General features: G+C 40.8%; 1 protein-coding gene across 8 annotated transcripts in view; it reads left to right on the top strand.

Moving 5' to 3' along the window:
• Positions 1-10,293, top strand: part of LOC109167308 (formin-2-like) — an 18,440-nt gene extending 8,147 nt beyond the window's left edge. For 2 of the 8 annotated variants that reach the window (XM_019316333.1, XM_019316337.1), the window contains one exon: positions 9,680-10,293. In XM_019316333.1, the coding sequence (XP_019171878.1) occupies positions 9,680-10,062 (383 nt within the window). In that variant the 3' untranslated portion in view covers positions 10,063-10,293. The remainder of the gene's footprint in view (positions 1-9,679) is intronic. The other 6 variants (XM_019316336.1, XM_019316338.1, XM_019316340.1 and 3 more) reach the window with 6 other exon arrangements.
• Positions 10,294-18,438: the final 8,145 nt, after the last annotated feature.

The following is an 18,438-nucleotide window of genomic DNA, read 5'->3' on the forward strand; positions in this document are numbered from 1 at the left end:
TATGGCGACGATCACGAACTTTCTGCGACCAGAGAGTTGAGGGAAAGGGCCCAAGATGTCTACCCCCCACCTAGCGAAGGGAACTGCGGTCGTGACCGGTTGATAGAAGGTTGCCGGTCGTCCAGGCATCGGGCGTACAGTTGGCACGTCTCACATTCCCGAGCTAACTTGTCACAGTCTAGCTGGAGGGACGGCCAATAGTACCCGATTAGCATGATACGACGGGCCAGGGACCGGCCTCCTTGATGCGAAGAGCAAATTCCCGAGTATAGCTCCTTCATGACTAACTCGGCTCGAACGCGGTCAAGCAATGCATAAGAGGGCCTCCATACGATCGCCGATAAAGACGACCATCCAAGACTTGGAACCTCGGGGCTCTCAGCTTGGCTTTTCGAGCACGCTGTGGGTCGTCTGGGAGTCGACCGTGCTCGAGGTATTCCTTCAGATCGGCGATCCAGCTGTCCTCCACCGGTTGGATTGGATTGACCGGCAGGCGATGGATACTGTGCTTGGGGATCACCAAGATCCGAGCTATCTTCGACATGTGTTCCGGGGCGTCTTGGGCCAGTTTGGATAAGATATCCGCATCAGCGTTATCCAACCGGGGTATGTGTCGGACGGTATACCCCCGGAACTGAGCGAGCTTTTCCATGGCAAGGTCTCGGTACAACTGCAAACGCTCACCATTGACTTCATAGTCCCGAGAAATTGCCCGACCACGAGCGCAGAATCTATTTGGGCTCGGATGTATCCAGCCCCCAAGTCCGAGCGCATTGCAAGCCATTTACAAATGCCTCATACTCGGCTTCGTTGTTGGTCGGGTGGAACTGATACATGAGAGCAAATAGACTTTGAATCCTTCTGGGCTCGTGACTACTACTCCTCCCCCTGCTCCTTTTTTTGCTACTTGACCCGTCAGTAGCCAACGACCACCACTCAGCCTCGGGATCCCGGCAACCTCAGGAGGCCGGGTATCCCGGGCGGTGCACTCAACCAAGAAGTCCGCAAGAGCTTGACCTTTAATAGCCGGTCTTGGTCGGTATTCGATCGCGTACTGGGTCAACATTAACGCCCATTTGAACTAGGCGACCTGATGATGAAGCAGTTCGGAGGACTGGACCGATCGGCTGATCGGTCAACACGCAAATTGCCCGACCCTGGAAGTAGGGAGCCAACTTCTTCGCGGCAACGTATAAGGCATAGACGACCTTCTCCAGCCGGGAGTACCGGAGCTCGGGACCATGTAGCGCGTGGCTTACATAATACACCGGTCGCTGGACCCCTTCCGGATCGGTTCGGCACAATACTGCGCTTACTGCGCGATCGGACACCGGCGAGGTATACGTCCAGCTCTTCGCCGAGCTCGGGCTTTGAGAGCACGATTGGTGACATGAGATATTCCTTCAGCTCGTCAAAAGCCACTCGGCATTCTTCGTTCCAGACGAATCCGTTAACCTTCCGCAATACCTTGAAGAAAGGTAAAGCGCGCTCGGCTAGCTTGGAGAGAAACCGGCTGAGGGCTGCCAACCGACCGGTCAATTGCTGGACTTCCCGAACGGTTGGAAGGCGGTTGCATGTCCAGAATCGCTTTTACTTTGGCCGGGTTAGGCTCGATTCCTCTCTTGGTCATCATATAGCCGAGGAATTTGGCCGGTCTGAACCGCGAATGTACACTTGGTCGGGTTCAGCCGCAACTGTACTTCCTCATGATCTGGAAGCACTCCCGAAGGTCCCGAGTGTGGTCGGATCGGTCCCGACTCTTGACCAACATATCGTCGATGTAAGCTTCCATCGTTCGGCCCAGCAGATCAGCAAAGAGCATGTTGACCATCCTCTGGTAGGTGGCTCCTGCGTTCCGCAGACCGAACGGCATCACTCGGTAACAATACAGCCCATCCGGGTCACGAAGGCTGTCTTGCTCTCGTCTTCATGGTGCATCATGATCTGATGATACCCCTTGAAGGCATCCATGAAGCTCATTAACTCGGGCCCCGGCCGTCTCGTCGACCATCTGGTGAATGCTCGGTAGAGGATACGGGTCGAGCGGACGGCTTTGTTAAGGTCCGTGAAGTCGATACACATCCTCCAAGCTGGGGGCTTAGGAACAAGAACGATATTTGCCACCCACTCGGGATAAATCACCGGACGGATGTGCTCGATTGCCGCCATCTTTTTGACTTCCTCCCTGACAAACTCACGGCGATCGGAGGAAAGGTGTCGTGTTTTCTGCACGACCGGCTTTGCTGCGGGATCGACGGCTAACTTGTGACAGATGACCGATCGGTCGATCCCGGGCATGTCTTCGGGCCCCCACGCAAAGATATCAGCATACTCCCGGAGTATGGCCAAAACTTCCGCTCGAAGCTCGGGGGTGAGGGTTCGGCCAATATTTATCTTCCTGTCCGGGTGGTCCTCGGACAGGGGAACTTCTTCTATCTCTTCGGAAGGCTCGGGCTGCTCCTTCCGTTCCTTAGCCTCTTCTTTGGCTATAGTGTTCACCCGGGAAGATGGACCGGAATCACGTCGATTAACCGCTCGGGTGTAACACTTCCGGGCGGATTGGACATCGCCACGGACCACGCCGACCCCGTTAGGGGTGGGGAATTTCATGCACAGGTGGGGCATAGAAATTATCCCACCGATCTTCATAATGGCGGGTCGGCCCAAGATAATGTTGTGGACGCAATGGAGGTTGACCACAACAAACTCCAGCTCCGTTTGGATCGACTTTGGAGGCGTGCCGATCTCAACCGGGAGCGTTATTTTTCCCTCGGGGTAAATAAGAGCCCCGGTAAATCCTGACAGTGGTACACCGACCGGAGTCAGCTCCTTCCTGTCGATGCCAAGCTTCTCAAAGACGTCCAAGTATAGGACGTTCACACTGCTGCCCGTGTCAACCATAACCCTTTGGACGTCCGTCCCCTTAACGTCGATCGTGACCACGAGCGCCTCCATGCCATGGTCGCTGCTGCTAGGTTGGTCCTCAAGGGTGAAGGTTATGGGCTCCATCTTCTGCCTCTTCCCGGTCTCCCGGGAATCCACTACTACGACCGGGCAATTAGTCCGCGGTCGGGAAGCATCTTCCAGCCCACCAAAAATGACGTGGATGGTAGGCTTTCCGGACGGCGGCTACCGGACGGAGGGTCAGGGTCCCGTCGGTCATCATGACGATCGTCCCTTCGATCGTCTCTTCGGTCCTGACCCGACCGATCGGAGCGGTGATGAGAACGCCTATGGTCTCTCCGGTCGGTATTTCTCTTGCTGTCTTCTCTCTTCCCCACGCACTTGTCCAATTTTCCCAGATTGAGCAAATCTTCCAACAATTGGCGCAAGTGGGTACACTCCTCGGTGTCATGCCCGGCGCATCGGTGGTAAGCACAATGCTTACTCTTGTCGGGGCCGTCTCGATCGGGATGGGGAAGTTTGATGAGATTGCAGGACTGGGCGTATTGCATGGCCTCCGCTGCGGATCGGTTCAAGGCCGTAAACTCGCCCTGCCTGGTGCGGGGTCGGGGATTGTCATCTCCCGATCGATGTTCCGCCCGGCCGGCCGGTTTACGGGACGAAGAGCCGACCTCCTGCGAGCGCTTGACGGCATTCGCCTCACCTGCGTTGGCATAATCAGTGACCCTTCGTAGGGCCTCCTCATAGGTGGTCGGGGGGTGGAGGATAAAATCCTGGTATAGATACCCCGCCCGGAGGGAGATGTGAAGCATGTGAGTGGCGGTCGCATCATCCATGGCTCGACCTCCCCGACCGCCGCCTTCCACTTGATGAGGAAGTCGGTCAAGCTTTCCCCTTCGAGCTGCTTGGCCTTTTCGAGGTACATATAGGACTTCCTCACCACTTTGGAAGTAATGAACTTCCGTACAAACTTGACCGCCAGGGTCTCAAATTTGTCGATTGACCCCGGCTGCAGGGTTCGGAACCATTCTGCCGCCCGACCGGTGAGCGTTGAGTAGAAGGCCCTGAACATCACGGCGTCTGAAACGCCCTTCAGCATCATATTGCTGAAGAAATCATTCACGTGAGCCTCAGGGTCTGTCCGACCGTCGTAACTCTTCTCTCCCGAGACCTTTAAGTCGAGCGGATAAGGCTGAGCCATTACCGCTGCTGTGAAAGGCGTCTGGTGTAGGGTCGACCGGGGGTGCTGTAGGATACGCACTCCTGAGCTGCGCAACTTCAGCCTGGAGGTTGTAGATCAATCCTCGGGTTTCGTTGAGCTCGGCGGCTTGAGCGGCTTGGGCTGTATCCCGAGCGCGTCGTCGTCGGTGAGATCTCGACCCGCTATACCCGGATGAAGCCTCGTGGCTAGCTTCCTGCATTTGTACGTCCTCTTGCCCGCGATTCGGGTCTTGGGGTCCCAGACGCTGGCGCATCTCTGGTCGGAGACGATTGAAAGCTACCGCTCGGGCAACCTCTTCAGGGTCCTCCGCTTGAACGGCCTGAGCTGGTGCCTCCATCGCATCAGCACCGCCCGACCCCAACCGCGAGTGAGCCGAGCGTCGAGCCCGGGAAGTGGACTGACGCTGCGGCTCTACTTGTGCGGTCGGTTGTACTGGAGGGGCGGCGGCTGGAGCTGTATAGGCAGGCGTATATGGTGGATAACCAACCGGGGAAGTGTAGCACATCGGTTGGCCTGGCCAATACCCGTACGGTGGAGGTGGGACCGGGTACGGATACTGGACGGGATACATCATCGGCTGCTGCTGGTATGGCAGACCGGGTGGTGGGTATCCCGGTTGTATGTAATTCACCGGCTGCTGGCGGCCGGGTATGTATTCGACGGATGTGGTGGTGAGAGATTGAGGTTGAGGTCCATTGTCTGACCCTGCTGTTGGGTAGCATAGTGGTCGGAGGAGCTCGCCGCATCCGCCTGGTCGTCGGCGAAGTTGTTGTGTGCCCACGGATACATGTCGATATGGTGATCGGGTGCTCGTCATGACGTTGGTTTCTTGCACGGGTCCCCACAGACGGCGCCAAAATGATACTGCTAATTATGGGTAAGCAATATAGAATAACACGAGACCAATTAAAGCAAGTAAAATCTTTATTGATCACGGTAAAGGCCCTAAGTACAATCTACTTGGTTGCTCTGAGTACCGACTGAGTGCGGTCGGGATTCTCTAATAACAACCTATCGATCGTCCCAAAAGTCCCTTACACTGTAGCTACTGTGGGTATTTATAGCCGCTATGCCGGGGACAGGATTCCAGCCGTTCGGCATGTCCTCCACGTAGCCACCACGTGTCATCCTCCCGGGTGCCCTGCCTGTCGATGTAAAGAGCCGCCACGTGTCCTTCGTCAGCTCTTTCGCCAAAGGGCTACCGCTCGGTGGTCGACACCGTTGCTCGGGCAACTCTGGTCGGTCTACGACCGGGTTCTTCTCGTGGAGCCCGACCTGTTACCTGCAAAGACAAGGAGAAAGAGACAAAGGCTCCTCGGTCGTGGTGAAGCTATGTCGGTCGGGATATTCCCTACCAAGAACTTTATGTTCATAATTTTTGAACTTCATATTCACAATTATTGAAATCTATATTCACAATTACAGAACTCTGTTCATAATTATAGAACTCTAATTGGATAATAATTCACATTGTAAGGTGGATTCAGTCCATGACATAACTATTGTTGAATATGTGAATTCAACTTAATTAATTACACAACTTGTGATTCCAAAAAAGTTAGTTACACAACTTGTCGCAGTTGACAAAGAATGACACAAAATTAAGCAATTGTTTTAATTCTAGACATTCGTCCAAAATTTATGTATCTGCTGTTGTCCTATTATATATTTGCAGTTAACAATTATGTGTTTATAAATAAATTAATTGTACATAACATATTAATTACAAACACATAATATGATAATTACATACATAATATGTTAAATGCAAACACATAATATTTTTATTAGTTAACATATTATGTGTCTGCAGTTAACATATTATGTGTTTGTAGGTAAAGTGTTATGTAGCGTTTCAATTTATTTACAAACGCATAAACTGTAATGATATATAAAAAATATGTCAAATGCAAACACATAATCTGAAAATTATTTTGGATTAAAATTCACAATGTAAGCTAGGCCTTGATCCATGTATAATTTGCCCAAAATTAAATTTTTTTTGAAAGGACCCAAACTTAATTATTCATGCCATTTTTCTTTCTCTCTTTAATGAAATTAAAATTCCATAATGGCTGCCGGCTGCCTAACTTGGTTTCATTCTTTCTTCAACCCATTTGACGGTGTTGTTGTTGTTGTTGTTTTTTTTTTTTTTTTTTTTTTTTTTTTTTTTTTTTTTTGAGATAATATATATAAAAAAATGCCCTCTAAAGATCCTCATCTAGTGGAGGCTATAGCCATGAAGGAAGCTCTCTTGGATTCTCGAACAAGGTTGTTCTAATATTGTGTTGAGATCGGACTGTCAAATGATTTGCAGATTCCTCAATAATGATTTACCAGACTATTCTTATGCAGGTTGTATCTTCAATTAGTGTCGGGTCTTAAAACGACACTTTGAATCAGTGTCCATTCAGTATGAGAATCGATCAGTGAATAAGCTTGCTCATTGTTAGCCGGAGTTGCTTGTTCTCAACCTGGTCATCTTTCTTATTTTTCTACTATTCCAGCTTGTATTGAACATCTTATTGCTTGATTTTAATGAAGTTATTTTTCTTTTAAAAAAAAAAATCCCCTGACCTCTTGAGTATATATAATTTTTACTTTAGTCATCGACTATCAATTCATCTAAAATATTCTTTAACTATAAAAGGAATTTACTCATTTTAGTACATCAGATGATAAAATTGAGTAAATCTTTTTTTTTTTTTTTTGAATTTACCGACCTATTCAAGAGGGAGCAATTATGATGAAGACCACACTCAATGTAGGCTTGGCTCTACACTAGTATAAGTAGGAAACCATGATTTTTTTTTGTGGTGTAAAAATCGAGGTGGTCCGGGTTTTTCTCTGTCCGAGGCTATCTCGGAATTCTCTATCACAAAGAGAGTTCATTTGTCAATTGAGCTACCCCATTGGGTTGCCAAGGGCATGCACTAATTCTTGTAATCAACACTCTAAGCAATACTAACTATGATTACTTTCCAAATATTATCCGATGACATATTTACCATCAGTGTGCATTAGAAAAACCATTCTCATGTATAATAGTCAATGAATCACACGAAAGAGATGAACCGCACTAGGAAGATCTTGTTAATTAGATGGGCGACTGAGAGGATGTTGGCAAAAATTGAACTTGTAATCATTAGGTATATATGGAGTCATGCATTCATGCTCTACCCATTCAACTACCCTTTTAGAACAAATACAAAAATTTCTATTAATATTTTTTTAATGAATTAATATTTGATGACCAAATTAGGAATTATAACATGGTCAAATGATCATTTTAAGTATTGATTTTTTTTTTTTGGGGGGTGGGGCGGTGAAACAACTTTCATTATCAAGTGATAAATTTATTAGTATTAATTCGTGGTACAAAAAGTCAATAATATTCCCACTTAACATATGTGATGCATTTATATATATTAATTTTACTATAAACATAGGATTTAATTATATGTCGATTTAACCATATATGTCGGTCCATGCAGAACAAACTCAATTACTAATGGTGCAAAATTTCTTCCTTTGAATTAATTAGGAGAAACCCACTAACAGTTTCGTTATATCGTGAATCGAATTCATCATGTACATTATAGACCTTAGCCCGGATATTATATTTGTTGTTAACATATTATGTAACTCATTTTATTTCCTTATATTCACATATCATGAATTTTGAACAATGTACTCAAATGTAACGTGGACGCTTCTGTTTTGAGTAATGGTGCTGGCTTTGGCGCTGTGATGCGTGACCATGAGGGTGCATTTGTTGCAGCTAAATGTGGACAATTAGTAGGTGAGGAGGATCCGTTTATCTGGGAGTCAAGGAGGCTTTGGTTTGGATTAAGACGCAAGGTTACAGCAATGTTAATTTAGAATCAGACTGTTTAAATTTTTGTACTGCTTTCAATTCGAGTTTTCTGATTTTTCTTATGCTGGGTTGTTTGTGAAGCAATGTAAGTCGATTGCTAGCGATATTGGGAATGTTACTGTATCCCATATTAGGAGGTCAGCGAATCGTGTGGCTCATGAGCTTGCTCAGGCGACCGTTTCTAAGTCTGTCTCAGTAGTGTGGACTGGTGTTCCACCTGATTGTATTACGCACTTATTCTGATTAGTAATGGAATCTTCGTTTTTGCGTTAAAAAAAAAAAAAATCGTGCAAAATTTCTTCCTTTGAATTAATTAGGAGAAACCCACTAATAGTTTCGTTATATCGTGAATCGAATTCATCATGTACATTATAGACCTTAGCCCGGAAATTATATTTGTTGTTAACATATTATGTAATTCATTTTATTTCCTTATATTCACATATCATGAATTTTGAACAATAATGTTAAATTATGTACATAATATATTAACTGCATATACATAATTTGTATCATAATTTATAATGTGTATGATAAACTGATACACAATATAACTTGAATTAGCTATATAGGTATGAGTTAGGCCTATAAACGAGCCGAGTTGAACACAAACTCAATCAAACCTTAAAATTGAAATTCGAACTCAGCTCGATTGACACTAATGTTTGAGCTCTAGCTTGTTTGAGATAAACTAGATTGGCTCGTCAATCTGTACGCAGATTTCAAGCCTTCGTCGTCGTCAGCCTTGAGGCTTGGCTACATTATATTGTCTTTTGCTAGATTCGCCGTTGACCGTCGGATTCGCAATGAGTCATCGATTGTCTCTCGCAAGCAACTTCACTCATTGCACACCTAGTGTGGATTATTTCTCATTTTAATTAATTTTCGGAACAAGTATCAAATATGTCACTGAGCTTATTTTTTTTTGTGCAATTGAGTTATTGAATTTAAAAAGTGCGCAATTTTACCATCAAACAAGCAGAATATGTGTAATTGAGACATTTATATGATTTCTTTTAATGTAATTTAAATTAAAAATATTTCGATCTTTCATCTCAACTAATATGATTTAGGAAAAAACAAATCTTAGTATATACCATGTTATCCTATCCATCCATGCAATTAATTTGATCGAATTTTACTGGGAAAAAAAATTATCACAATTGAACATATTTTACTTGGCAATAACGCTTCCATTGAGACAACTTACAACCTCCCATATAGGAGTCCAACTCGGGTACCATATGTGCACAAGGTGCTTAACATTTTACTTGCTGATTTAATTGCATATTTTTTAAGTTTAATATATATATAATCTAATTACATAAAAACTAGGAGTATAATTTTAGTGAACTATTTTACACTTTTTTCTTAAATTTAAAGAAAATTAATTTCTCATGGCTTCCTCAGCTAACGTCAACATCTATAAAAACCCATGCATGCATTCATTCACCAGTCACCACTACAACTCATTCCAAACATGGCGCACCAAAAAAGTGTGCCATTCCCGCGTTTACTGCCAATTCTGCTGATCCTAATGGCGTCTGTCGCCGGCAGCATCGTGGTGGCAGAAGCTCGTAGTCTCTTAAACCTCAACCCTCGGAACCCACCCCCTCCTCCGCCACCTCCGCCACCCCCGCCTCCCCCAGTAGTGATTCTTCCGCCGCTGCCATCAGTACTGCCTCCGGTGAACATCCCGCCGCTGCCATCAGTACTGCCTCCGGTGAACATCCCGCCGCTGCCATCAGTGACTCCGGTGAGCATTCCGCCGCTGCCATCACTGCCTCCGGTGAACATCCCGCCGCTGCCATCACTGCCTCCGGTGAACATCCCGCCGCTGCCATCAGTGCCTTCAGTGACTCTTCCTCCAGCGAGTCTTCCGCCGCTGCCATCAGTGCCTCCAGTGCGTCTTCCATTAGTGCCTCCAGTGACTCTTCCTCTTCCTCTTCCTCTTCCTCTTCCTCCACTGCGTCTTCCAGTACTGCCTCCAGTGCGTCTTCCGCCGCTGCCATCACTGGTGCCTCCGGTGACAATCCCGCTGTTCCCGCGGCTACCATAAACGATGGAGGACCGTACCGCATTTGAGCTAAGCTCCATGGCTTGCCGGCCGCCCTATATCGTCTCAAATACTCACTATATATTATCATCTTCTCCGATCCCTTTGCTTTATATAAGTATCCCTCTCTACTACATATAATATTTTCCTTATTTTACTTTCTATGCCCCTCTGTAGTCCGTACCGTACGCACGTAATAATATTGGAATAAACGGCGAGCCACTTATATATATACATCTTCATATCTATCATTCTACGATTTTATGCCCGCAAACACTATATGGTTTGCTTCAAGAAACATTAATTAGTTGGAACAAGATTAGCTTTCATTTTCATTTTTTAAAAGCAAATTAAAACAAAGCTTCATTGAATTAACAAAATCTAAAATAAAGATGGGAGGAATATAATGGATCCATATGATTCAATTCGACCATCATCAGTTCCATTAAAGCTAGTTCATGAGTAGAAGTTTGACATCAAATTAAATATCACAAGCTCCACAATCTTTTGAAAAACTGATGTGTAATTTAATTATTGTCCACCCTGCGAGAAGTCAATGTTTGTTGCATCCCACTCTAAACAGTTCGCACTCCATACTCCAACCTTATAAAAAATGTATTACATATTTGCATATCAGTGATTCACTTTACTAAGGTGGATCATATAGTCCATGATATAATGATATCAAAACAGCAATATGAAGCCCAAAAGATACTAACTTTCATCAACAGTACGTATAACGTGGTACCTTCTAATCTTCTATTATATTCTATGAATATTATTTCCTACTTTTGTAATGGATTGGAATGAAATATTATCACTATATTAAGAAAGTTGGGGATGAAGGTCTAATATGAATTAGGCCTGGGTCGGCCTAGAACCACAAACCTATCAAACTAGGTTGTTTCAATATCTGACATTCACATTCTACTTAAGAGAAAATTTCAATTTTGGGCATGTGACTATTAGGGTATTGTTAATTTTAATCAACGACTTTCAAAACTGTTAATTTAGTACCTTAACTATTCAATTTTTATCAATTTTGGTCACTCCGATCAATTTGCCGGCCAAATCTCGCTGAAATCTTTTAATTAACCAATTAATGTTTATTGTGAGGGGTAATTTAGTCATTTGCTCATCTTTTCTTCTCCTTTGCCCCGGTAGCCATGGAAGACGACGAAGAAACAAGATCCTTCTACGCCGGAGCCGCTCAACCACCAGCGTAGTAACCTTCTCATTTATACGATCATTCACACCTTCCCACCGGCAGACACTCCCGACATTCTTCTCCGACCAACCAACCAGCGCGCCCCGACGGACCAATCCTAGATTTCAACGCTAAAAGAGCGTCGCCGTCGCCGCCGCAGGACCTCATCGCTGGAAAATCAAGAAACACCAACGCTAATGAGCTGAAACGACCCATCTGATGATGACGATGGAGAGAAAAAGAAGAAAAAGCTCAAATCGTTTCAAACTAAAAATCAATACATGTATAGTACAGTAATTTAGCTTTATCAGGCATTCAGGGGAAGATCATTATCAAGAACCAAATCTCCAGATCTAAGAAGTATAGGCGTGAGGCTAGTAGGTGACGATTACGATGGAGATGGAGCTTTGTCCATTTTCTGTGCGGAGCCTCTTCCTGGCCGGAATTGGGTTGTCACCGGCGGACAGCTCCGCCACCGTGCTACTGAATTTTCAGGCGGCAAATATCAATATCAATAACCCACGCTGCTGAATTTCCACGGGCTGTCTTGCTATCGGAAATAAATTCTAATTCTAATCGTATTGCTACCTATTCAATCGTGTGCGTTCTCATCTTGAATTCGATCGATTTGACGGAGCCGACGACAATCACTTTCCCCTTTTCGTTTAAACATGAAATGACAATATTACTCCCATCATTAAACAAATTAAACTGAATTAAAAGATTTCGGCGAGATTTGGCCGGCAATTTGGCCGGAGTGACCAAAATTGATAAAAATTGAATAGTCAAGGTACTAAATTAACAGTTTTGAAAGTCGTGGACTAAAATTAACAATACCCCAATAGTCACATGACCAAAATTGAAATTTTCTCTTCTACTTAATTAATTACAGACTCGATTGTCTCTGTTTAATTGCTAGAGAGCGACAGATAATTAAATCTTCAAACCGTTTTTCTCTCTCTTAATTGAAAATGCCGTAATGACTGCGGCTTCCCCAACTCCGTACCTTTCTTTTTCAGGAATACTTTTTTTTTTTTTTTTTTTTTTTTTTTTTTGTTGTTGTTGTTGTTGTTGTATATATACCACATCAAATGTATGAGACTAATTTATATTTAGTTTTGATCACACTAATTCAATCATTCTTCCAAAAGGCTGAACCCCAACCCTAAGGGCCCCCCACAACCCCGACCTAACAGAGCATTTGGGAGGATACACTAGATTCAATCATTATTGTATGGACAATAGTTCACGCAAGTTGTGTGGGTCATATTTTGTCTATTGTAAAATAATGTATAGTACATAATGTACATTTAATACAAAAATAATGTACATTCAGTACAAAAATAATATACATTATATTCAGGAGATATACATTATTATTGTTCTAAGTGAATATTATATTGTATAATGTACATTTAGTATATTAATTAAAAATGTACTTTTTGTTATGGTGCACAAAATAATTTGCCCATTACATTATTCTTGGCTTGTAGTTTGTATTGGGCATTTAATTTGCTCATCGATCAATTGTTTTAAACTATTAAGCTTAATTAGATGGTGAATATATTAGACCTTACCTAAGTTTTTAAGCCCAAGAGGCTGGCCTAGTGCAGACCCAAGGCAAAACATGCAGATTAAGGGCCAATCTTGGGTTGATGGTAAATTTTATTGTGGATCATAGTCTACACATTCACAGAACAATCGTTATGCGTTGGACCTGTGTAACAGTGCCGTTAGGCACTGTTATTTCCTTCCCTTTTTTTTTTTTTTTTTTTTTTTTTAATTTCAGACCGCTTCATTGTAAGAGTATATGTTCATAATTTTATTCCTATATGTTAATAACTATACATTCATAACTTCATAACTGTACGTTCATAACTCTATAACTGTATATTCATAACTCCATAACTGTATATTCATAACTCCATAATTGTACATTCATAATTTTCGAATCTCTATGTTCACAATTTTAGAGCTCTATGTTCATAATTTTATCACTATATGTTCATAATTGTAAGTTCATAATGTTAGAGCTCTTTGTTCATAATTCGATCAATAACTGTACATTCATAATTCCATACTGTAGATTCATAATCTCATAACTGTAGATTCATAACTCCATAACTGTAGATTCATAACTCTATAACTGTACATTCATAACTCCATAACTGTACATTCATAATCTTCGAAGCTCTATATTCACAATTTTAAAGCTCCATGGTCATAATTTTATCACTATATATGTTCATAATTGTAAGTTCATAATGTTAGAGCTCTGTGTTCATAATATAATTTTATAATTGCATAACTGTATATTCATAACGGCATAACTGTACATTCATAACGGCATAACTGTACATTCATAACGGCATAACTGTACATTCATAATCCAAAAAAAAAATAACGCCGTTAACGGCAAAACACGCACGATTTTTTTTTTTTTTATAACTAAATGACGCGTTTTTTTTTAAAAACGACGTCGTTTTGGGCCCGTGTCCACAATTCAATGTGGACACGGGTCCAGGGCATAATTTGCCTTCACAGAAATTGTGAACTTTATGCATAGACATGATTTATTGAATATAAAAAAATTTAAGTAAAGGGGAAGTGACGTGCTAAACTGCTAAATAAACCCAATTATGCTGCGCTCCACAAAAAATGAACTTCATTTACAACAAAAATAGCCTAAAATATACATATCTGTTGTAATTATATATTAATGGTGACCATTATTTTGTAACGTTTGTAACAGACATATTAATGTCTCATTATGTATGCCATTATTACTCTATATTATATATGTGTGTAATCCTTTTGTAAGATGAAGCCATGGAAATGAAATTATATCACTCCCTTCTCCTTCTCTATTACTTTTCTTTCTACTACCTTTGATCAATGAGTTATTCTTTGAGCAATGAGCTAATGGCTTACAACACGTTATCGGCACTTTGCAACTAACATACTTCTCCGGTGAACGGTATGCTAATTTTTCTTATCATTCCTAATAATTGTTCAAATTGCATACTTACACTCTACAATCTTGTTGATTTGAAGTATATCCTTTAAAATATACATGCGATTTGTATTAGTACAGTATGAATGTTTGTATATGCTATGATATCTACCTAGTTGAATATGCATATCTTTGTTTTCATCTTATACATACTACAAATTCAAGATTGTAGTAAGTTTGGCTGAGTGAAAACTGTTTTATCCACTCGCATATGCCATTAATGAAGAACAAGAAATCTTGTGTTTTTCGAAAAAAAGAGGTGTATATTCGATATGCCATATTATATATACCTCCTTCGAACAATTATTTTTGTTTCGAAAACTGTTTTTTTTCAGATTGTAATACAAATTTCTGAAATATTTATCCTTATTCTCAAAAATTTATATAATTCAAAAGTAAATCACAGCCTGAGATTTCAACGTGAATTGCGGAATAAATAGCAGATTTTGTACAAATCTGAGAGAATTGTTTCGATCTTTTCGAAACATATATAAATAATTTTATACCTAATGGATTCAACTGAAATCAACAAACTTCATTGTTGAGCTGATTTCTCGCCCATGAGGCTAGGCTTCCCGGCTCTCATTCCGGCAGACGGTGGAGCTGCGGTTGTTTTCTCCGGTTTGGCGCCGGCGATGGTGAGAGAGGGTGGAGACCGAGACGGTGGCGAGCGGACGTGCTGGCTCCGGCCGGACTCCCTTTCGACGTCTCTCCCTTTCTTGCATGTTTTCTCGGTTTTATTAAGCTGCTGCGTTTTGACTTTTGAATTATGTTGAAGGCAGCTAGGGTTGAGGAGACTAGGTTTAATCCATAACAGGGAATATGGCCTTGGGCCGGGTCTGGCCCAATTCAGCCAGACCCGGGCTTATTAATACAAATGTTTTGAACTTATATTGCTGGACTCATTTATTTGAACAAAATGGATGGATTATTATGTTGGGCCAAAACTGGCCCATTTGACTAATTAGTTTGGGTCAATTTGGTTTATTTAGAGCATTAGGGCTTGCTTTAAATTCTAGACCCATTTAATTTAACATTTGGGCTTAGTTTTTCCTTTTTTGGATTAACCCAGTTTCTTAAAATTTTTTTTCCCATCATTTATTTTTTGGGTCCGTGTTTATATATTTATTTAAGGTTTTTGTACTATCCTTAAATCCAGGTCTGCTCATATATTTAAATTGCTATTATTGTGCAATTTATTTGTTCAATATGATTTCATATGCATATGTTGTCCTTTTAAGCATAAATAGTTTTTAATTATGCGGACTATATGCTTCAGAATTGGACCCTCGAGCTTAGCCAGGCTTAGTATGCATTTTCTTTAAACGAAATCCAGATCATGGAAATGTTATTACCAAGTGTGAATTGCATTCAAAAAAAAAAAGTGTGAATTTATCGAGCTTGGTCTCAACGGGAGCAATTATTCAGAAGTCCACATGTGATGAGGCCTTGAAAGTTAAAAGCCCAATTTTTTTTTCTCTCGCCACCATTTGATCAATGACTTGAAAAATGAATATCTTTCTAAAAAGGACCCTTATGCCTTATAGAAGTCCTCGAAAGATAAATTTGACTAGTACATATTCAATGGTCCTTTCTAAAATCGCAATTAGACTGCCTTACCTCGATCTTTCAAAATTTTAAATCAAATGCCTGATTCTAAATCAACTATACGCAAACCTGCGTCCCATCTAACATTTAAGTCTCTGGCATGAATTTGCTTGCTGAGACCTTGTCTTCTTTTCCACACCACCCTCCTCTTAGGTATATAAGGATGGATAACTTTGGTGTTAGCTGAATCTCTACTAAACCAAAGCTCTCAGATATAATAGAGGTTTGTTCGGAAGGCAAGTTAAGCATTTTTGGAGGAAATAATTTTTTGGGGACCTTCAAAAATTGAATAACCAATATCCTGATCAACTACATATCACATACGCTAGTACATGATGCATTTCCCAATCTGCGTTCAATTTTTTTTAGTATGCAACCCTTCTCGCTATATCCTATTATGAGAAATCAACCGTGATGTTGGTTGCATTATAAGATTTTTTCTCGGCATTAGGGGGAGATTTGAAATTTATAATTAATTAAATGCCGGGAAATTGATAAAAATCTTCAAACCCATGTACTAGCCTTAGAGAACCAGAAGTTCGGTCATGGAACAAATTATCTGCTAGAAATCTCAATGAGTGACTAAGTCCATAGAAAATATTTTAAGAGTTGAAATCCCCAACTAGGACTAAAAATCTCTACCATTATGCCAGAAGCATATATTGATTTAAGAATTTACAAAACTAGATCTAGTATAGAAATTTCGTCACTCCAGAAATATAGAAATTTTATCCTGAAGATATTCGTCTAGAAGGCGAAAACCCCCAGTAAAATTGTAGGTGCACCAAATAACTAAAATACTGGGAAGCGGAACAACCAAATCCAAATACTTTTGGGAAATGTCATATATTTGGTTGATACAAAATTGCCATGTGTATAAAAGATATTTACAAAGCTGTTACAGTTGTCGACAACATATTTTGCCTCTATTGCTCATAAAATCTGGATCCAGAAATGAAAATAGTAGTATAACGCATGCAGCGTGCTAACTGTTTTCATAGAAAATAGCAATTAAGGCATACAAATCAGAATTCGCTAATAAATTAAGGCGAGTGGAGGGTTTTCGCAGAGACCCAATATTAGTCATGGCTTTATATTCCGCTATTCAATAAAACTAGCAGTAAATAAATTAGATATGTAGCTAATAGTTATAGTTATCACATATTTATATGGGTAACTTGTTATATGAATTTTGTCAAAATGTGATGAATGAAAATCACAAAATAAGAAATATAAAAGTTAGTAAGTTACTAACTATGATCTTTGTTATAATCAATATAAATTGACTAAAGGTATTTTCTCCCCCAGAACAAAGTATGAAAATACATTATCATCAACATGCCTAGTAATGTTATATGTGATTAGGAAACTCAAATATCGTTTCCTCTTGGAAATATCCTAAATATATCATCTAGTTTATCTTGAAAATCCCTAATGGATTTATAATTCCCGAAATGAGGATTTATTTAAATGTCATTATTTACTTTTTAGAGAGTTGCGAATGGGGTTATTATCCTCATATAGAAGGAATAATATGTACCATTATGTGCTCAATAAAGAGTTGATAATGGACTTATTTATTATCTCACTCAATATTTATGGTGTAAACATCAATGAAATATATAAAGAGTTTGATGATGTTAAGTTATGAGATAAGATAACGAATAGCAAAATCAAGGTAAAAATACTCGTATTGATGCTTTTTGGCATGATGTCACCATACTTGTTACAGATAAAAATGTATATAGTTTTTCATGATATAACATACCTTGATCCACATGAACTCCAGAAGAGTGATAAAATATTTGTATAGAAGGTTTGCTCCAGTGACAAGTTAACAAATGTATACCTACAAAATATCCATAAGATTGATATGTGTAGGTAAAGAAAAATTATTATATTTAGGGGGAGCAACAAAATATAAACTACCAATAATTTTATTCGTCCAGATGATCATGAGAAAATATGATAAATTCTAATGACAATCCTGAAAATTGTACCATATCCCTTCTCTACACCCTTTAGAAACAATGATTTTACAGGCAATGTAGAATTTGAAGATTGTTATCTTCAGGGGGAGACAGGAAGTACATTCACTCGAGTCAATCCCGTAGATTGGGTTTTAAAATGACTAATAGTTATACCTTTTGCAGCATATACATACCATGTGGTTTTTTTTTTTTTTTTTTTTTTTTTTAATGAGGTATGAGTATGATATATTAATGGGGAAGTTGTATATAAATACTTAAGTAAACAAACCCCAAATATCTCGAAGATTATGCCTTGAAGGCTTATAATTGTGCTCATTTTCCCTTAACTAAGTTTTTCCCACGAGGTTTTCTTAAGTTAAGGTTTTTAACGAGGCAATCAGTACAATATATGAGTTTACAAATATCATGTACTCTTTTCTTCAAACTAGGTTTTTCCCATGTGGTTTTCCTAGTGAAGTTTTTAACGAGGCATGAATATATTTAAATATACTATACCTTGTACTCTTTTCTTGTATAGGTTTTTCCCATAGGGTTTTCCTAGCAAATTTTTAACGAGGCAA

This window comes from Ipomoea nil, unplaced genomic scaffold, assembly GCF_001879475.1.
Source record: "Ipomoea nil cultivar Tokyo-kokei standard unplaced genomic scaffold, Asagao_1.1 scaffold3147, whole genome shotgun sequence".
Taxonomy (NCBI): Eukaryota; Viridiplantae; Streptophyta; class Magnoliopsida; order Solanales; family Convolvulaceae; genus Ipomoea; species Ipomoea nil.